Genomic DNA, 22,317 nt, shown 5'->3' on the forward strand with positions numbered 1-22,317 from the left:
TTTTGTTGTTCATGTACTCTTTGGATATACCCTGTAAATACCTTTGATATCAAGATTGTCTTGATGTAAAGCTGGAACAACAGTGCTGAATTGGACCCATTTCCTTTCACTTAATATAGGCTTTAAATTCATCCATGGAATGTGTCCACACTAGACCGAGAAGAAGCCTCTTGGCAATACTGAATTATCGTACTGAATTGCTTCCATCCATTTGCTGGGGCTGCCAAATTGAAATGATGCATGTCACGGCAACCCTACACTGAAAAGTAAAAGATAGCCTCTTAAATGTTCCATTTATAAAGCTTTTTATTCAGAGTCAGATTTAGTATCCCCTCTGAAATATATCACTTTACAAAATTGATACCTTGCCATTACAAGATTTCCACACCATATTCACTCAGCTTAGTAGTAAAAACAAGCTTTTGCTCTTTTCCCTTTGGTGCAGCCGGTGAAAACTGAGCAGGTCAAGGTCTGCTTCTTAGATCACCGGCACTAAGTATTCCATAGATGTGTAATCTTCTCCTTCAGGGAAGGCTAAAAGTCAGCAAAAAGGCAAACTGTTGTTCTATCAGTAAAATATTACAAGTGCATCATACTGGAACGCAGAAATCGAAGAAAAAAACCCTAAATACCACTAATGCTAAGGGTGCTAAGAGTCATCTACAAAACGAAAGCACTCATGTGGCTCATGTGGACTTTCTGGAACTCTCTGCAAGGAGCATCACTGAAAGCAAATTAGCAAAAATAAAAATTACACTGTCACAGTGCAGAACTTTAATGCATTTTTTCCTAATATGTGTCACCTGTGATTCTAAAATGACAAATTGCATTATTTACTTTCTATATTACTTCCCCTAAACTGCTGTAGCCTAACACTTCTTTTAATCACTGGCAAGTAAACTTTTGAGAAACATATATAGTCTTTTTAACTAATGCCCTGTTTTGGCATCTTTAAATTTGAGTTTATGACAAAGGAATAACCTGCCCACATTTGGGATGCAACGTGTTTCAATTATTTTGGCCCTCTAAGCTGGAAAGTTTCTTTGGCTTTATGCTTGTCAGACTTACTCTTGCAGAAGCAGAACATGTCCACAAAGCCTTATGATCATTTCTCCAATTATATTCTGATTTGCATGTCACTGTTTAGCTAAAATTTTTTTCAGCTTCTGATTTACATCAAAAATAAATAGTTTGCTATTGTTTCCTTACACTCCAACTCTCTAAAGCAGCTATACATTACTAGCCAGCCATGTCTGATGGAAGAAAGAACTGACATTCCAATCAAGTTGTTTCATATGTTTTTTTATGCATAACTTGGCACATATCCCAACTTGTAGCAATGTTCAACAGAGAAAAGTGTTTTTTTCTTGTGTAAGGGAGATTTGGAGTTGCTTGCAGTAGAGGAGAATCTGCATGAATTGAGTCAAAAGTTCAGTGACATCTTGCCAGACGGAACCCTGTGCCACTTACACCAATGTACTTCCACCTGTGTTTCCAGTTACAGACTGGAGTTTGCTGTTCACAATTCCTGAAAGCCTTCCTGTGGCCAACAGCAGATAGAAGCCTTAATCCAGGTAACCAAGGTCTCATCCTTCTGGGTCTGCAGAACGAGGTCTTCATCAATCCCTGCATGAAGTATGTCATTTACTATGGAAACCAGGATTTCCCTTTACATTTGTAATGGTCCCAGCCCCAGTGAATTCGTCTACCCTCTTAAACCCAAGAAATTTCTTAATTGCAAGAGACTTAAGTTTGTTTGACGTTTACCATTCCAGATAACTTTGTTTATATATAACTGTGTTTTGAGACTTCCAATGACACCGCAACATTAATACTCTTTGACAAAGCTTCATGCTAGTATTGATTTTCAGGGCCAGGAAAAAATAGGATAACTTAATAAAACATTCACTCTTGAGGATGCAGTTCTCAAACAATAAAAATACTGTCAGAGTAGACATGAGCACCAGTGATGGGTTGACTTCCCAAATCATGGCTAGCATTTATAAGGGTGGGAATTTAAGTTCTAGTAAGATTCCTGTGTTTGCAGTCAGTAAACTCTGTCAGAGAGAGAGGGCATCTACATCTGCAGAGACTTTAGACATCTGAGAGAAGACCTAGTTTCTCAAGTCAAAGATGCCCATTTTGTTATTCTAAAAATCTTTGTGCATGGCTGGGACAGTTAATGACATGGAGTTTTCTCCCTGCAATTTTTTTTTTTTTTTTTGAGAAGCATAGGTGGGAGGTGTGGGGAGCAACTCTTTCACTAGACATTTAAAGATGCATCTACGAAAAAGATATTTCACCAACTGAAAAAAACGCAGAGTAGTGGCCAGACATCTACTACAAAGCCCTGAGACATCGATTTGATAACCAAATATTTTACTTTTCCTGTCCCACTGTAGCAGTTCAATGAAGCTATGCTAATTCAAGGACCAAAGCCTGTAAGGACCAATTAGAAAGTCTCCCATTAAATTTAAAGTCAATGGGTCAAGTCCCAACTACCCAATGACCTCCAATTTTTGCCAAGCAGAGCTTCATGGATGCTCCCAAGTGCTGTTTGCTATTGTAATGTAGTTATTTAACACTAACAATAGTGGGGCTTAAGATCTTGACTTGCGTTTTCATTTCTCTTCTGAAGTATTTTGTTTGTAAGCTTGGAAAAGTCCCCATGCAAACTCGTATCAAATTCTAGTCAGAGCTGCTAACTTCACAAGCTCTTGCCAGCCTCATCACTTTCTTGGTGCAAAGACTAGAAAGGAAGAAAAGTTCCAAGAACAGGTAACACATTAAATACATGTATCAAAGCACAGTCTTTAATAAAATAAAGACTATTTTCACTATTAACATAAACCCTAATTTTGACATCATCCATTAGCTCTAGTTAGTCCAACTACATGTATATTTCTACCGTTAACTTAGAGTTTTATGTAATTTTCTCATTTCTCATAGTTAAAAGCATTCTCAGAAACAGCAATTTTGCCAGTGCTTCTCTTAGCTGGTATGGCTAACATATTAATAACCCATAATACATTTACAGCAAAATCAAGACAAAGCAGGGAGATGTCACACACCACCCCTTAATGTTCTCTTTAAATATCTTAAGTTCATTAATACTTTAATTCACTATAACTTACCATTATAATAGCAACTCTTTGCATTACATTGGCATTAACTAATGCAGAATTGGTATTTCTGCACCAGATTCAGCACATACAGCAATGGGACTAGAAGTCTCCCAGATGTTTTCTTCCTATTCAGGCCCTGTAGAACCATTGTATGAACTATGGCTGATACAGATATATGTACACAACCACTGCAATAAATGTTCTTCTTGCCAGCCTCCTATTTTAAGACAGGAAAGTTATTTTTTATTCCAATAGCCATAGCTTTTCCAGGGAGGAACTTTCATGAACAATGTTCAGTCAAGTCATTTCACATTTGAGGCCTCAGTAAAGTTATACCTGTCCTCAAGTCTAGATGTTCCACAAACACTTCAGTGATATAAAGAACACTTAGCGTTCATGATCTTGTATTTCAAGCCTCTTTCTAATAGGGCTGTTAGTGAATAAACACATGGTGATACTATTTAGCTTGTGGGGTATTGGGGTATTTGTTCAGTTGTTTTCTTTTGTGTAGAAAAGCCACAGATCCAGGCTGTGAACAGCCATACTGAATGATACAAGCCTTAAAAAAAAAAAAAGTTTATGAAGTTGCATTTGTTACAGCTATTTAAACTGCCCTATTGCAAATGCCAAAGACCTGTATATAATTAATTATACCAAATGGACTTGTACCTCAGTAAGTCTTCACTAATAGCCTTGCATTATTCTTGTTTAAACATTTACCAATGAAACTTGTGTACTTTACTGGACATGACTTATGATCCTTTTCAGAAATGATCCATTTAAAACAAAAACTGTAATTGAAGCTTAAGAGGAAAATCATGTAATGGAAATGTCCTTCGGTCCCCTTTTAATTAACAGCACTGTGTGTAAATAAAAGCTGAGCTACTAATTTCCTCAAGACAATGCCTCTCAAAGTATAGAATAAAGCGCTCTGGCTTGTGCCACTTCAGATCGCTTCTATCACATTGTCTTCCCAAGTAGATCATAGGACACCTGGCCTTTTCTCTTTTTTTAAACTGATGGTTTTGAGATTAACGTTTTAAAATTCACGCTTTGCACTTGCAGACCTCTACATCCACACAAAGTCCCGAAGTCTGTTTATAACAGTCTACAGCTGTCACCTGCACTATCAGGTTGAAAGAGGTACAAGACAGGACACACACACTTCCAAACTCTCCAGATCTACAGAGTACACCAAGGGAAGAACCGCTTTACACAAGTATTGCTGTCTTTGGCCAAGAACACACTCTGGGTCCTTTGCATTTGTAACTTTAATTGCACACACACACACACACAAAAGACTCCCAAGTCCAACAGCTCTTTTGTTTGGTATAACCATGACATTAACCTGTAGAAATAAAGCATTCTCATTCTAGTTTTCAGCTGGCAAATGTTTGAGGGCTTCTGACTGCACAAGCAGTTCTGCAGATTTGAGGCAGCAAAGTTAGGCACCTACATGAATATATATACAAGCAAATTCTCTTGTTAGATTGAAGGAACTACTATTGATTCAGTTTATCATAAACAAAAATGTGTAAATTCATACCAGCCACTGAAGAAGTTTCTAGAGATATACAACAATTGTTTCAGTTTAATAAACTTGTGTCTTGGTAACTAAGCACCACACAGCTGCTTGCTCACTCCTCCCACCCCCAGTGGGATAGGGAGAAAATTGGGAGGGTAAAAGTGAGAAAACCCATGGGTTGAGATAAAGGCGGTTTAATAGGTAAAGCAAAAGCCATACGTGCAAGCAAAGCAAAAAAAGGAATTAACACACTACCTCCCATCACCAGGCAGGTGTTCAGCCATCTCTAGGAAAGCAAGGCTCCATCCCATGGAATGGTGGCATGGGAAAACGAATGCTGTAACTCAGAATGTCCCCTGCTTCCTTCTTCTTCCCCCAGCTTTATATGCTGAGCATGATGTTATACGGCATGGAATATCCCTTTGGTCAGTTGGGGTCATCGGTCCCAGCTCTGTCCCCTCCCAGCTCCTTGTGCCCCCCCAGCCCACTGGCTGGTGGGGTGGGGTGAGAAGCAGCAAAGGCCTTGGCTCTGTGTAAGCCCAGCTCAGCAGTAATGAAAACATCCCTGTGTCATCAACGCTGTTTCCAGCACAAATCCCAGACACAGCCCCATACCAGCTGCCATGAAGAAAATTAACTCTACCCCAGCAAAAAGCTGCATGCTTGTCAATGTATTGAACTTTTACTTTTAAATATATATTTTTAGATTGTCAATGACAAGAGAACCTTCATTTTAGCATGTAATTCAATTTAGTCCATATTTTGCATGGCATGATAACAGTACAACTCTGGAAGGACAGTAACCATCCACTACACATCATTCAGCTTGCAGTACTACAGGGATACTGGATTCACTCATTCTTATCATTTAGTCTTTCATATTAACAATATTTCCCAACCAGTTTTGTAGACTGCTACCCAAACTGCATTTTGGTGAACTTAATTGTTTATTTTTCCTTCATAAGTAGTTAGGTTACTGCTAATTGTTAAATAGCTTTTGGGCAGATAATTGTGTTTTGCTTTGTAGCATATTGAAAAATGAACTAGTGAGGTTCTTCAGAAGAAAGTAACACACCTCTTCTCCTAAATGACTAAGCTTCACGTGTTGAAAACAAATAGAATGGTTGCAAGACAGAACAACAGCTTTTATTGCACCAGAGAATACTCTTCCCGATGAAGATCTGAGAAATAGCAATGGATGACCACACTCCTACCACCTCAGAGCACATTCTTTCTCTCACAGTGTCAGCAGTAAGGGATAAGCACTGCAGCCAAAATTCCAATCAAGTTCCTGCACGTGCTGTTTCCTAATAACTGTCCCTAGCCTGCTCCTTTTTTTGGACCCTACAAATTTCCCTTTGGGGTTACCTAGTTTTTCCATTGACTAGACACGGTAGCTTAGAGTGGAATTCAGGCTGTTTGCTTGTGGCCCTTGAAGCTTGATTTTCTCAGAGGCAACAGAGGGGAATGTGGCATATGTTCAAGTTCAGAAGCTGGAAAGGAAACAGTTTAACACAATGAATAAACCTTAACTACAAATACAGCACTTCACACAATGATGTAATGAGAAAGTAAACATGGCTCTTTCATAAACACCACAGCCTGGATAGCATTCTTTGAGACTTTTTAATATTCAGAAGATTAAGGACGTATAAAAAAGAATCATTCAGCAGTAAAAAAAAGAAGGAATTCTTAGGCATTATGAGCAAAACATCACTAGTGTCTGTTACCAGCAAGAGTGTGTCAGGTCATTATCATTTGAATACTGAAATGTTACTTCTCGCACCAAATGGGACTTCTAGATACACATACAATTCAATCACCTCAGTGACAAGTGTTCTGGACAAAATACAATCCTATAAAATTCTTAAGTATAACTTAATCAAGATTAAGCACCTCTGCAAGGTGCATGCAGTATGCAAAACACATTTTGAAGTAAGTTCTAGGAGTCTCTGATTTATATAAGGGGAAACAAAAAGTTAGTCCATCTTTCTCTTTTTTCCTTTAGCAGGAGTTTTGGAGGTATGTTCATCTTCAGCATTTGGTTCCCAGAGTGCGTTTCTTACAAATCTAGAAGCAGCGCCTTTATCAAGTTTGGAAGCCTTTTTCTTGTCTGCTATTTCTTTGACCTTGTTCATGTATGTTCTTATTCTCTCCTAGGAAGAAGGGGGGGTGGGGAGAAAAAATAAGTAGTATATTTCACACCATTCTCCCAAGATTGCTGCTAAAATAACAGTAAGTAGAAGCTCTCCACACTGTACATTTCTATAACTATAATACCTAGAAAACCAGCATCATTTGAATATATATACCAGGCTCTTTGCAAACTTGAGTTTTCCCCTTTAGCAAGTTTTCCATCACAGGCACCTACCATACTAATATCTGTGTGACATCCACTGTCATAGGAACATGAAGTTCTACAGAGATGAAGACTTTGCATCTAATTTACAGTGAGCTGAGAATTGTTCTTGCAAGCAAAGTCAGAAAACAAAATACTGAACTCAATTTAGAGTTTGGCCTACATAAAGAGGGCAAAATAATATTTAAATATTTGACATATTTATAGATGAATTATACTGCCTGACTACTGTCTACAACAAAACCCACAACCAAACAAATCAAAAAAACCTTCAGCACATCCAAGTAAAACCAAAAAGCATCTTACACAAAACCAAGCATTACACATGCAACTACACAGAAGTCTTATGGTTAAGATCCTGAAATGGTCAAGGGAGCCTATCAATTTAAGGCAGCCTGATGAATTTCCAGCTGTACCATAAGTTCCTTTATGACCATAAATAACAAACTCTGTTTCCACTGCCATTCCACAAAGCAAGGAGATACTTTCTTGCCATCTTAGCCTACCATAGTCATTTGGTATCTAAGGTTCTTTTTGAACAAAGCATGGCTTGGATTGATGTAACATACACAGAAGTTTGGTTGATAGATTTCATGTCTACATATTTAGCCTAATATGGCCTTCAACTCTAGGGCCTTTAGGTGTTACTGTAATACAAAAACCAGTAACATATATATATATATATATATATATGCGCACACATATATATAGCATTCTACTCAATAGCTGAATTATAAATGTGGATTAACAGAACATTTCTGGATACTGCTAACTAAATAAATGTTGATGTTATGTAACCCACAATTTATCACACAGCCATTGACAGCTCTTTGAATCTGGAACAAAAGTTACAAGACCTACACTATGGGACTTATTTTCAGTTCTTCAGTGACCATTATAAGCAACTGATTTGACAAAAAGTTGGATGCTCTTGCTGTTCAAAAACATAGCTTTAATGAGGAGAGCTTTACAGGGTCTGAAAACATGATAGACTGTAATATTTCTTTGGTGCCTGAGATGGCTAATGAGAACAGATGGCAAACCTACGTGTATCAGCATGGGAAAAAGGAGCTGACAAATGTCAACGTGACAAAAGAAATGAACTCTGATCACTTGAATGTGAGTTTTAATACAGGTTGAAGCCCTGTGTATTCCCTGTATGTACACAAGAAGAGCAATTCTAAAAACAAAACAATTGTGATATAAGTCTTTTTTTTATTCCCTTTCAACATGAATAAGAGTATCACAGTGCTCTTGGAAGGAAGGAATGTGCATTCATTCACCTCGATACTTGTAAAAGGAAAAGAGAACTGGATAAGAACCCAGACTATGATGATTCCCTCATTCTTCAGAGTTTAAATGACTGGCAATTGTGAAGTAAAATACCAGCAAAAAATATCCACAGCAGAAGAGATAAAATTTATTATTTAGCATTGCTAAATTAACACAATATTCAGACACTATATAATGTAGGAGGAACAAGAAACTGACTGAAAGCTCATGAAATATTAACTGATTCATTTTTAATAAGATACAGTCTAGACTACTGAAAAGCTCACAAAATTAAAAATAGAAGTATTCTTGTTATTCAGGCTAGCTTTCCACATTTTTCAGTCCTATCTTCCGTTCTACTGGTTATGTAAGTATTACATTATAAGCTAAGTATTTTATGATTGCCCAGACTTAATATTTTCATTTATATAGGAATTAAAGTGGATAGCTATAAGTTTTGATTGGTATTTTTTCTTTAGGCTAAATTATTTGATTTTTTAAGTCAGCAGAATTTTCAAGATAGCCAGCCTTCTATACTGTAGTCGTGCATCTAAATGGAATATAAAGACAAACCTAGAAGATTTATTATAGGTTGTAAATATGTCACTAATGCAGAATTACTGGACAATACACATACAACTGGTGCCAAAAAAGCTTTTAGCTTTGTTGCTGAACTGGATTCTTTACTGCTGAGAAAATGAATTAATGGAGGACTTGGAAAGGGGAGGGGGGCTCTTTCCCGGCTTCACTAGTAAATCAACCACACTATACTTTTAGAGTCATACAAAAGTAAGAAAAGGCAGCCTCAGAGATTAACATGATTCCAAGTATTTATAAGAAAAAAATGCCATAGTGGAAGTTATAAATTATTATCAGATATGTAACATCTTTCCATTTAACAGATACAAGTGAAAAGCTGCTCTGTTCAGAATCCAATTCTCAAACAAAGGTGGAGAAAAGAAAAGGTAAGATGACATCATTCATCTTCTTGTTCTTTTCTAATTTCAGCAGGCTCTACAATTTTCTTTGCTTTAAACAGTACTGTTTGGAACTACAAATACAACTTTTTTAATTTAGGGAGCCCAGCAGGGCATATGAACATTACACAACACCATGTACCATATCCATATTATTATGGCAACATACCAATTTTAAATGTAGATAGAAACATTATTTTATTTCTAAATGAGTTAACTGTCCTGGGCAAGTAAGATACTGCGCTGCGTGAAGTGTAAGAATCTTAGAATCTTACCAGTTCTTGTTTCACTGGATGTTCCTTTGGATTGATTCCCTGAGTAGCCAAGTATACTACAAGAAAAATACATGTTTTTTTGAAACTGAAGGCTGTCATAACTACAGACCCAATCAATCAGTCACACAGGAAAACTGTACTTTCCACATAAAACCATTAATAAGAACTGAAGTTAACTGTGTTGTTAAGTATCTGACGAACTATTATCATCAAGTATTGCAGCTAAAAAAAAATAATAAAATCTAACATGGTTAAACCTGCTGTCCTTAAAAGGGCAGGAAAGGTTGCCACAAAAAGCCCAGAAAGAAACATCCTAATGCATGTCCAAAGTCAGCTTTTGTAAATACCTATTTTTGATTTGGAGTTTGGACATCATTTACCCTACAGATGGCAATGATTTGTGTCCTCACAGTAATTACAAGTTTCTGATTATTTGCTATGAAATATGATTATTTAATGTTTGCAGCTGTCTAGAAGGTGTTCAAATGGCAATCATAAACACTACTTTTTCCTCCTACCACATACTTACCCCAGAACATTGAATTTAATGTGTACACCGAAACCAAATCCAGCTTTGCTTGCTCAAGAGGCTCTAACTAGAATGAAAAAAAACCACACACTTTTGCACATTTTTAAACAAGATATGCACAATTTTAGTAATATGCACATTTTATAATTGTGAATGCATTCATAACAAACCCACACTAAATGAGCACATTTCTGTACCACCAGTTCACCGAGACCATATCTATGCCTATTTCCATGCCATCACAGAACCGTTCTTTCCTCTGCAAGTATTCATGTCGTTTTCCCAGTCTGATGTTAAATGCCAGTCCCATATGGCTGAAAACACAAAAATCTCTTGGTACATAGCTCTTTGACTACAGTTGCCATAGTCAGAACTAAATCCCTGCTTTTCCACAGAAACGTAATTCAAAATAGTTGTTGCTATCAATGGAATAAAAATAAATAAATAAAGTCTTAAGGTTGCTGAAGCCCATATGTGAATATATTATGCTATAGAGAATCAATGAACATTAACATAACAGTACACATGGTAGACTGTGTTCAACGCATGCTGGAATACTTAGGGCTGTAAAGCAAAGGAAGAATAAAGGTAATGAGGGGTTTTTTTTCCTTGACTGTCAGAGTCAATTTATTATTTTAGTTCTATAGGATTTCCAGAAACTCTGATAACACCATTGTACAGCTCACTAGTTCTAACATGGATACTGTCAAAAGATCAGTGTTGTCAAGGCTGTTTTCTTCATAATTTATTTGTGTTAGAAATCCTCAGAGGATAAAGAAGTTCCCCCATGTGCTAGCTTTTTCTTGCCCTACAGAAAGAAATTACATGTTAGGCTTTAAATGTTAAAAGATAGAGAGGCTTGTATGAAGTCTTTGGGCAGTACCTTGCTCTGTCTTTATGTCCCGAAAAAAACCCACGTTGTACAGACTTGCACTTATAACATAGCTAGAGGAGACAGCTCAGTTTTTCAAACATCAGGTTCTGCAAGTCCAGACTTCTAGAATCAGATCAATTCTCACTGTTGTCAATCCACCTCTACATCCTTCTGGGTATACCATGTTCCGTTAAGTTTGTTGTGAAAAGGAAAAAAAACATGAATGACCTCTCTGTTATGAAAGGCATTCAGTGTGCATTTTAAGGAAGGCCAGGAATAAGCCAGAATGTCCTCCACCTAATGACTCATTGGTAAGATCATCACTTTTCAGCTTGGAGCAGCATATATTGCTTTGTTTCCTTTGTAAGACCATCTGGATATCTTAGAAACGTAAGAATTTCAAATATTAGGTATCAAGGGTAGGAAGCGTCATATTTTTTATTTCTGTGTGGCTGCTAGCCTAACAGACCCTTTTATTTCAGTTTGGGTTCCCAAGTGTTCTTGTATTAATAACAAAAAGGTTGTCAAAGGGAAAATTATTTACCTTTTGGAGAAGCTCACTCCTGGAAACTGACATCATTGTCTTCAGCATCTCATCTACAGAACCAAGAGATTTTTCAAATGCTGCAAGATAATCATGAATTTCAGTGGGGTAGTCTTCCGTATTAGTATCATCTTCTGACATTTCCATCTGGAAAGAGGAAACAACCTCATAATCCTTTTCATTAAGTCTCTATGGAGTCAAAAGACTGTATTTTACAATACAAAGCATTAGCATTAATTCATTAAACATTATAAGAAATGCCTACTTCTGAAGAGTTCTAGCAGGTAATGTCAATAGTGACATAGTTAAAGGTCGTATAATTTCAGGGGTATCTCGTAACTGCTGTGCAAAATGGCATGAAGGAGCATTACAAATGACACGACTGTAGTACCTATTCTTGTAAGAGTCCCAAAACAGTATTTAGCTTTTACAGTCTGTGATAGAAAGAAATTATTTGCTTGTTTAAAAGAACTGCTCCATAAATCACTGTATATAAAGAGCTACACCAAGCAACAGGGAGGACACTAAAAAAAATCCAAACAAAAAAAAAAAACCAAACCAAACAGGAATATGGCTTCAGCCTGTCATAGGAACAGGCATTACTTCAGTTTTAAAGCGGTTATGCAGCACCAGTTATGTCAGGGTCAGTTACATCTTCCAATGCTAAATTTAGGAGTTGGTCCAAGAAATTCTTCTTGTGAACGCTGTATCCAGTTTTCTGAATTCTCTATGGGGTATTCTAATCTGTGATACAACTCTACCAGTAACAAAGCAGAGCTGATTTGGCCATTGCAAAATACTCTGGAAATCTTGCAGACACGGCTATGTACAGCAACTGTGAGATAAGCAAAGAGGAAAATTTTATTCACCAAAAGGGTTGTCAGGCATTGGAACAGGCTGCCTGGGGAAGCAGTTGATACCTGGAGGTATTTAAAAGACAGTGTAGATGTGACACTTAGGGACATGGTTTAGCAGCGGACGTGGCAGCACCAGGTTAACAGCTGGACTCGATCTTTAAAGTCTCTTCCAGCCTAAACGATTTAAGATTTTACAATTCTATGTGAAAAATCCCAAAGCACTCCTTTTTTGATCCCAGCATTCATGGTTACATGGCATGGCTACTGCTGAGCCACCTGGCTGCTGGCTTACAATCAATACCTTTAATTCTTCTCAAATAAAAAATCACATATTATCTTGGGGAGTTAATGCTACTTAAAGCTACGTTATTTTCTACAACTTCTACTGATTGAGCAACAAGTTTTGGAATGTTATAAGGAAAGAAGAAAAGAAATATATAATTTTCCTGCCCATTTGATGAGCTGCATCATGAACAGTGGGGCCACCTGGATCACTGCAGTCCTTCCTACTTAGGATCAGTGTAATAATCCCACTACCCAGCCACTGAGTACAGAGAGTGGGAACATAAGTTAGATAAAGCGCAGTTTCTCCATAAACACCAAGCCACACAGTCACTGCAAACAGCAAGGAAACAGCAACCAGCTGTCACATCACTGGCATTTGTTTTAGGTAACGATTTGATCTTTCCCTTTTCCTGGCAAGAGCATGGTACATGTGAGAGACGTTTCTTTTTATTTATATTGTCTCCTGGAGGTCAAACAGAAGGAGGATTGGGAGGAAAAACAGTGTGGAGCTACTCAAGCTTGTCTGCAACTCCAGTTTTAACCGCACCAGTGTGATTCCAGAAATATGATTGGCCAGTTAACAAGTCCAGTTTCACTGCTGTTGTTTGCATAGTTAAGAATTATAATCCTACTCAGCTGCATGACTTTTCATCCCGGACAGAGCTGCTTTTCAGACTGGGTACAGAATCACAATCCTAACCATGACATGTTGAAGGTCCCCTCCCTACTCCCTTCTCAGGCTGATCAAAAGAATCCAGAAACCATGTTCGCTGTTCACTTTTAGTCATATAATACAGCATAAAAAAATACTCAAAGCTACAGAAGAAACTAGATTTTCCCAGCTGTTAATACAGTTAAGCTTGGTTAGAAGGTGTCTGTCAATACACATTTACTACACATACAGGAAGAGAGGTGTAATCCAGTCCAACAATCTTCTACAGAGCTTACCATCACTACAATACGTTATCTACTATGGTCTTAATTTGATAGACAGATATGAACATAGTGATAAATTCCAACTCTTCTCTCTCCCTTTATCAGGGCATCCAGCAGCAGCAGCAACTGCAGGAATAAAAAACCAGCAACAAAAACCAGTTGCAGTAATGTGTTATCAATTAAAACTAATTTAAGCTACTTTACAGCAGTTGCAAGGATAAACAGTCACTAGAGCATATATGATATTCTTTCCAATATTCCAAGCTAGACTTAAAGAATGAAACAGAGAAAGAATACGAAGATAGAAGGAAAGATAAGAGATACAGTCCAAAAGATATTTTTTCTATGATTGCTGTCTCATGAAAGAGAATTTTGACACTATCAATTAGCAAGGAAAGCCGGGGGAGGGGGACAGAAATACATCAGCCCTCAGTTAAACAAGGCTGTACATCAGCCTGTGTACATCACCCTTCGTTGATAAGTCCGCTCCTTCCGCCCAGGGAGAGGGAAGAATCTGTTGAACTTGTGTTTTCTTTTCATTTCAACAGGAACTAGTAAGTTCCTACTCCTGCTGAGTAGGGACCTCTCTCTTTTCATCAGGCTGTTGTTTCAGCATTACTAATCTCTAAGCAGGTTATGTTACAGTGTTGGCGCATGCCAATAATAAGGCAGCAGTCAACAGCCTAAAATAGTTTTGCTAATATTAAATCAACAAGAGAAAACTTACACTACATTACAAAAAGCATACGCTGGAAACACTGCAAAATTTTTTCTGCCAAAATCAACACAAAGACTGCACAGTTGCACCTGCAGAATGACAAAGCCAAGGATGGAACTAAGACCACATCAGTGATTCTCTAAACATACCTAAAGGCTATACTGCCCTCAATAGTTATGTTTCAGTTATTAAACCACAAAGAAAATTTTCCTCAAAGTTTTACAAGTGTTCCTCTCTATATATTTTGAACATACAGAAATTTAACTCAGTTCCTGGAGTCAATGCTTACTGCACAGGTCTTCTCTTGTTGAATTTGCTGATTTTCAGTGAAATTTTATCTGGCACAGAGATCCTGCTTAAAAAAATTAAGGACAGTAAAAATATTCAGATAAGAGAAATGATGATGAAAATATTTGCTAAGTAAGTATGTGAATAATGGGGAACTCTAAGGGAAATAAGGATAAGGCAGCATTTTCATTATTAAGTAATAACACCTGTAACTGAGAACACATAATCTGTGGTTGTGTGCATGATGATAATACTTCGTAAGAGCTTTAATTCTGAGAATGCACAGGAAAGTTCACAACCCATAAACATAAAATAGGAGAGAAAAGGCCTACTTTGATTAAGGACACAAAGCAAATAAATAGCAATGAAAAATGTGGTATGACTTCACAACATCAATCTACTAGAAACAACTTTCCCTTTTAACCTTGAACATCAAAAACTGCCATGTAGTTTCTGAGAAAACAGCATAAAAAAGAAATATATTTGAGGAAGAAAAGAACTTTAAATAAGTAAACCATTTTCATGAGAAAACTTACTCGCTGCATTTAAGTCCAATCAAAAATTGTCTTACGAGCTTTCACAGGTGAAAAATTTCTGAATATTCTAAAAATTTCTGAATAAATTCTCATCTACATAACATGACTACATTCGTGTAAACTTCTACTTAGACAACACAGTATAAACCACAGCAAGTAATACACTCAACCTGCAAAAAGGGAAGGGAAGAAAATATCAGAGATGATGAGCCACAGAAAAGACACAAATATGAAAAGGAGAAAGCAAGAGAAAATACATGATCTTCTGCAGATGGTATAAAGACTAAATGGGTGACAAACAGAAGCAGTTTACTGTAGTGCTAATGTGGCTATTGATCTAAGATCAGACTGAGTTAAATGCAGTATTAAGGAAGTTTAAATAAAAACAAAATACAGATGATTGTGCACAATACAACTAGCAAAATCGTCTATCTTCCCATTTATCTTCCAGGAGAATGACAAGAAGAGCTCTGCAGACTCCTTTCAAGAAAAGCACACCCATGACTGGCATAGAAAGGTGAGAAAATGAAAAAGGGAAACTGCAGACAATTTGCTGGTGGCTTTTATGAATAATCTTTGAATATATCTGGTGCTTTAACACAAGCCTTAGAAAGTAATTGCCAGCTGGCTTAAAAAGCAAAACCACACCTCCCTTCCTGCCCACCTCCACAGCAAAACTGAATTTGTCATACTGACAGATACAAACTCTAATTAGGCCCTGGGTACCTCTACAAGAGATTTTGCTGAAGATGCATGGTGAAAGTAACAGGAGCTACATGCATATATCAACATGGCAATTGGAAAAACCCCAAAAGACAGAATTAAAAAATGCTCCGTGTTAGCATCATGCACATGGTTTTCAACTGGAATTATATCTGCAAGTTCAGCATAAACATGGTGTATTTGTAATATTCTGTAACATGCACAGAGAAGACAAAAGCAATTTAGCAACCATTCTGCTTAATATTGCAACTCACTTCACACTTCATTTTAATTCTTACCTATTTCTTAAAACACTAGAAGACCTTGTCTTCATACTAAGCTCAGATCTTTCAGTTTTTCAGATTATTCACCTAACAAAAGTCAGATCAGACTTTCCTTCTTTTCATGGATATTTACATATTATATGGAGAAACCCAAAACAAACCCAACACCTTTTGGTCAGGGCATATAAAAAAGCTCTCCAATTCAAAACAAATGCATTAGCAGCATCAGTATCACAAACCATCTCTGTCACTCCTAAAAACTGACACTGTCCTCTCTCTCATTGAGTTCTGACTCACAAACCTGCAGTGAATGTGGCTGATGCACAAGTGCAGCAGTGATGTCCCTTCTGCTCAAACGCTGTAGTTCACTGCTGTGGCTGTAGGAGAACGGAGCAACAAGCATCTTAAGTTTAAAGCTACAAGTGATCACAACTAAGTTCTTTGATCACAAACCTCTTTTGGGCACAGAAATCCACTTTATTTCAATGTCTGCAAAGCTCTTAAGTACGACAGGCTCTAAGCTGTGACAGACACTGCTCAGCATTATTGCTGCATAATAAATAATTAGTTGCCTGCTAGTCGTCACTGTGTTCACAGATCTGTTTTGCTACTACCGCCTTTCAAGCCAGCATGGGGCAGCTGGAGAGCAGATCCAAGTACAATTAGTCAGAGCACTCTTGCAATGCCAACTCGCAATCTTGTTCGCCAGAAAGATTTCCATTGCAGAAGTAATTAAGCCTACCATGAAATATGAAGTACGCATCAACAGGCTTATCTTGATCCCCTAAAAATATCCCAACTCAACCCACAGTAGTTACCCAATGCACAATTTGTACTATATTACAAACGGGCAACAGCCGAGCAATCATTTTTAACCCTGCCTTCAAAGCTGGGCTCCAGTCAGCATTCCAGTATGCACAGAAGAACCCTACAGAACAGCTCACAGCCATCAGGCTCTTGCTGATGCCACTGAGATAAAGTCTCTCGAGCCTCAAAGGATTTGCAAAGTTTATTCTTATCTGTCTTTAAAAAATATTCAAATTTAAAGGGAGGGAATAATACTTCTAAGGCTCACTTACACTTCAGCCCATGGTAGGTATCACAAGAGAAAACAGGTATCTCAACTTGGATTAAACAACCCATATTCACTACGGCCCCATCTATATCCACACCAACTTTGATGTAAACCTTCAGCTTGATCTGCATGATTCATAAAACATTTTTACTCTCTGTAATCAGCTGTCCTAAATTCCACATTTTGATGACACAGTTGTTTCCTCTTCTGAACAAATCAAATATACCCAGGCTCTCATTCCGCTCCAACCCATCAGTACACCCATCAGTAAATACAACAATGAAACCAGCCTTCTTTAGGTATGTCCAGAAGACTTCTCAGTGAGAGGTTTTCATAAAAGCTCTCACACTCAGACTATGCTACCACAGCTCAGTTCATGACTGGGGCTTTAAAGTGATGTTAAATTTATACATCTAAACTGGTCTTTAAAACATACACTTTTGGTTACACTGAACCTAGCAAGAACTTCTCATACAGCAAAATACTGTCTCCTTGTACAAAACATTTTACACACAGAGGGCTTTTGTTTGTGAAACCAATCAGTCCTGAATACTTCTACCAAATTTGCAGCTAACAGGAAATAACCTGTCTCCAGTCGATAGTTGCTGTATACTCTAAACCATGGAGTTTACTACATCTTCTAAAATTTGCTGCCACACTCCACTGGTATCAGGAGCATGAACATCCAGAATTAAAGCCAAGGAGCTTAAAAATCCTTTTGAACTGCTGACCTCCTTTCTTTCCTTTAGCCACTAGTTCCACAAGGCATGAAAAAGTACTTGCTTTCATCAGAATTCAATTTCCTGTATTTGTACTTCATGCAGTACCTTTCTCTACTGTTTAGAATAGTGACCCAAATCTCTTTTTGGCAGTTCATTATTTAACTGTGCTAACAAGACTCTGTTCAACTGTTAGAAGCATATTTAGCCATTTTTGATTGAACATAATGCAGTAACTGTGGGCTGTTGTGTTCTGAGCATTATGTTCTAAGCATCAATCTTATTTTCCCTGTTTTTTTCCTGCATCAATCTTTTCTACCCATCCCCTAAATAGAATTTAAGGGCTGATAACTTGACAAAAAGAAGACCAACTACTATCAGCAAAGAAAAGGGATGTGTGAAATCACAGAAGTGAGGGAGTAATAGGGAAATCTCATTTGGGGACATGGAGTTTTCACAGGGATTGAAATTGATGAAATAAAACATTGTAGGATGGAGAACAGAGACATACTCTAGCCTGGCACAGGAAGAGAGGGCATGGCAATAACCACAGCCTGACAAGGAAGGGAGAAAAAAGAACCAGCATAGAGGAAGCCAGGAAAAGGGAACCCAGAGCATCATGCATAGGGAACACTGCCTGCATGAAGAGGTAACTAAATGTGGTGTGTATCCCGAGGCCCAGCAGAATGCCTCATAGCAAGCTCGCAGGAAGAATGGAGAAAAGCAAATAGTTATAGTGAACAGAGAGCTCAGACAAAGGTAATAAAGTCCACAACCTCAAAGCTTTCATAGTCTGTTATCACATCCCCTTGGCATCATCTCTAAAGTTAACAATGTCAAGCTTCATTCTCGTTGTTATCCCTCAGTCAGTCACATTTGATTATTCTTTCTGTGCTGCCTCTTCCAGCTCTGATTCTGCAACACCCATCTGGAGCTGTGGTGACCAACACCATTTCAGTGCACTGTTTATTTATTTAAAGAAATTTATGTTTTTCACAGTTCACCATTCCATATACACTCTACAGTTTTCTACTGCTGCCATTAAAAACAAACAATCTTTACTAAATGCAGGCACTTCATATGAAAAGCAGACCAACTGCGTACAGATGAAGAATTTATTATAAAAATCTTAAGCCACTTCAAAGAGAAATGTGCTTATCAGAAAGGTCTGCATAGATTCTGCACCATATTTCTGATGGGAAGCTTAAGAATTCTAACAATCACTTTCAAGTTTCTCACATTGTGGGGTATAGCCTTGTGTTCAGTGCTTTCTGATTTCTTTAGCAAGGGTCATACTTGCTACCACAGGATAAACCACAGGATCAGCAATATCCAAGTATTTTAGATTGGAAGTAATGTTCTATATTTTTTAAAACAAGAAATGTGTCAGACACCTTTCAATTTTTATTTATTTTACACAGAACCATAGAATTTTGGGTTGGAAGGGACCTTAAAGACCATCTAGCTCCAACCCCCCGCCATGGGCAGGGACACCTGCCACCAGCCCAGGTTGCTCCCAGCCCCGTCCAGCCTGGCCTTGGACACTGCCAGGGATGGGGCATCCACAGCTGCTCTGGGCAGCCTGTGCCAGCGCCTCACCATCCTCACAGTGAAGAATTTCTTCCTTATATATAGTTTATATATAGTCTAAATGTATCCTCTTTCAATTTAAAGCCATTGCCCCTTGTCCTATCACTGCACTTGGAAAAAGTCCCTCTCCAACTTTCCTATAAGCCCCCTTTAGGTACTGGGAGGCTGCTATAAGGTCTCTCTAGAGCCTTTTCTTCTTTTGGCTGAACACCCCCAGCTCTCCCAGCCTGTCTTCACAGGAGAGGTGCTCCAGCCCTCGGACCACCTTTGTGGCCTCCTCTGGACTCGCTCCAACAGGTCTGTGTCCTTCTTCATTTGGGGGCCCCAGAGCTGAATGCAGTACTGCAGGTGGGGTCCCACCTGAGCGGAGCAGAGGGGCACGATCACCTCCCTTGCCACGCTGCTGGTGATGCTGCCCAGGATGTGGTTGTCTGGGCTGCAGGTGCACATTGCTGACTCATGTTGAGCTTCTGATCAACCAACACCTCAAGTCCTTCTCCTCAGGGCTGCTCTCAATCCATTCTCCACCCAGCCTGTATTTGTGCTTGGGACTGCCCTGACCCATGTGCAGGACCTTGCACTTGGCCTTGTTGAACTTCATGACAGTCACACTGACCCACCACTCAAACCTTCAAGGTCCCTCTGGATCAAGTCTTTCCTTTCTTCTTTGTCTCAAAAATGAGGCCTTCTAATTAGCATAATCTAAAGTTTAATTTGCAAGCCAAAGTCCCTTCTAAGTCGCTAGCAGTTTAAGCTTGCAGTCAGAAAGCTGTAACAAAGTGTAAGGAAGGGGACATCTTCACTTTAGCAGCAACATGAGAAAACCGCAATGTGATACGCTTTATTACAAAGTACTTGAGCTTTGTAAATTGAAGTATCACGTCACTTTCCGTTATGGGAAGAGAGTGCTGCTGAACTATTTTAACCATAGCCTGTACATGCAAACTATACGTATCTTCTCTTTGAAAAAAACACACTCTTCTTACAACAGTTACCAAGTCCTCAAGGCTCCCTGAGTTGCAACTCTAACTGACTTTTAATAGGAACATAACCATTTACTGCCTACAGCACAGCTTTGCTAGGTACAACCATCCTCCAGGCATGACTCCAGCTAAAAAGCCTATAGTGCATATTCTCTTTTTCATAGGTAACTAAACAAGTCATACTTTAAACCATGTTTACGCTCAGTAACAAACTCAGTACCGCACACAACTTGACCCCCAGTTCTGGGAGGTTATGTAGGGCTGTCCACACATTTGGGACGGTGACAACAAAACAATTTACACTGTTTAGCGCCGACTTACAGCTCCCCTGGAAGCCTAGTTTAGCTCTTAGGCCACACACAGGCTCCTGGATCACACGTGTACCAGGTGAAGTAAGGATTCATGCAGAGCAAGGCTTTCCCAATCGTTTATAACCAATATCTCCTGTCCTAACACCACTTTGTGAAAGACGAAAGGCATTACGGATCCCTTAGAGCCACGGTATAACGGGACTGGGGCACTGACCCGACTCCCCACACGCATTCGGGCACAGCGTCTCCTGCGGGGGGTGGATGTGGATGCACCCCCCGAAGACCCGCACAGGACCGCTGCTTATAGCTCAGCTCGGACACTTCCTTCTTCAAAAAGCCTGACCCTTCTTCGCCGACCTCACCTCCGCGGACCGAAAACCCCCAGGGCCGAGCCACCCCCACCCGCGAACGGCCATCGAGGCCCCTGATCCCCGACCACGCACTTCGCTCCTTTCAAACGCCTCAGGAAAACGCCTCACGCCACACGAAGCGCTCTGCCGGCCCGGGTAACGACTCCCACCCCACGGGCAGACCTGCCTCTCCCCGCCCGGGCCCGCCGCCGCCCCGAAGGCCGAGCCGTGGCGGCGGGGAAGGGAGAGAAGCAGGCAGGCCCGCCGCGGGGCGAGGAGCCCGGAGCCGCTCTTACCTCAGGGTGGCAGGCGGCCCGGCCCCGCGCGCGGGCGAGCGGCGAGGGGGCGGGGCTTCCCCCGGCGCGCAGCAGTGACGTCAGCGGCAGGGCCGTCGGGCGGGAGCGCGGCCGTCGCTGCGCAGGTCTGCGCCGTGGGGGGTGGCGGCCCGGCGGGGATGGCAGCCTGGGGAGCGGCCACAGACCCCCTCCCCGCAGCTGACGTGCCGGGTGCGCGGATGACAGGGATCCGGCCGTAACAAAAATTAACCGGGCCCGCTCTTCTTAGGGCAGAAAACATGTTTTTCGGCAGCCAGGCCGCTTAGGTGGAGGAGGTAAACAGCTGATAAAATCTCCTGCTGTTCCCAGAGACTTCAGTTTTTTCGTGGAAAAAGAGAGGCACAAACTGGTGTTGGATGTGGTTCCTTAATGCCGGAGATGCGGTGTTTGCACGGGGGCAGCCCAGCAGGGTGGTGTCAGTTCTGACTGAGGCTGCACTGCTTCACCTCATCCCCGAGTGAGGGGTGGTTTCTGACATCATTATTGGTTGTAATTTCCGCTGTGTTTCTCCTCACGATTTCAACAAATAAATCTGGGTTCCTGGGTTCAAAATGCAGCGTGTTTCTCCACCATGAGAGCTTGCTGACTGGAATATTGCACAAACACATCTGTGGCTCCCAAAGAGAAGATCCACGTTTCACCAATTTACATTCTGATAAACAGTAAAACAGAAGTCGGCATCTGCATCAAAAGTACTGCATTCCTAGCCAACAACCTTTTTCGCCTCCTTTCTGTTCACAACCTCATCTGAAGCTTATTGTAACTAAAATCTGCAGCCTGTCCCCTCCAAGGCAGGTTAAGATAGGATCACTGGAATCCTTCAGGGTGGTTGAAGGGGGCCTGTTCTCAACTGTAGGTTATGCAGGAG

The 22,317-nt window shown here is 39.7% G+C and overlaps 1 protein-coding gene across 5 annotated transcripts; it reads right to left on the minus strand.

Moving 5' to 3' along the window:
* Positions 1 to 6,509: 6,509 nt before the first annotated feature.
* On the minus strand, positions 6,510 to 21,540 carry C1D (C1D nuclear receptor corepressor). Of its 5 annotated transcripts, none has more exons than XM_037392260.1 (5): positions 21,411 to 21,540; positions 11,481 to 11,627; positions 10,063 to 10,129; positions 9,534 to 9,589; positions 6,510 to 6,806 (listed from the first exon to the last, which is right to left on the minus strand). In XM_037392260.1, the coding sequence occupies exons 2-5, from the start codon at positions 11,625 to 11,627 to the stop codon at positions 6,630 to 6,632; spliced, it is 447 nt and encodes a 148-aa protein (XP_037248157.1). In that variant the 5' UTR covers positions 21,411 to 21,540; the 3' UTR covers positions 6,510 to 6,629. The 5 variants fall into 5 exon arrangements, with proteins under 5 accessions (XP_037248157.1, XP_037248158.1, XP_037248160.1 ...); XM_037392261.1 differs by lacking the exon at positions 21,411 to 21,540 and adding an exon at positions 21,208 to 21,404; XM_037392263.1 differs by lacking the exon at positions 21,411 to 21,540 and adding an exon at positions 21,167 to 21,404.
* Between the last annotated feature and the right edge of the window lie 777 nt (positions 21,541 to 22,317).

This window comes from Falco rusticolus, chromosome 6 (genome assembly GCF_015220075.1).
Source record: "Falco rusticolus isolate bFalRus1 chromosome 6, bFalRus1.pri, whole genome shotgun sequence".
Taxonomy (NCBI): Eukaryota; Metazoa; Chordata; class Aves; order Falconiformes; family Falconidae; genus Falco; species Falco rusticolus.

Excerpts from the sequence above, each read along its gene's own strand:
- C1D (XM_037392259.1), bottom strand. Across the intron at positions 10,130-11,480 it reads GGAGTGAGCTTCTCCAAAAG|TTAGAGCCTCTTGAGCAAGC; the intron begins GTAAATAATTTT and ends TTTTCATTCTAG. Across the intron at positions 6,807-9,533 it reads ATCCAGTGAAACAAGAACTG|GAGAGAATAAGAACATACAT; the intron begins GTAAGATTCTAA and ends CCTTCTTCCTAG.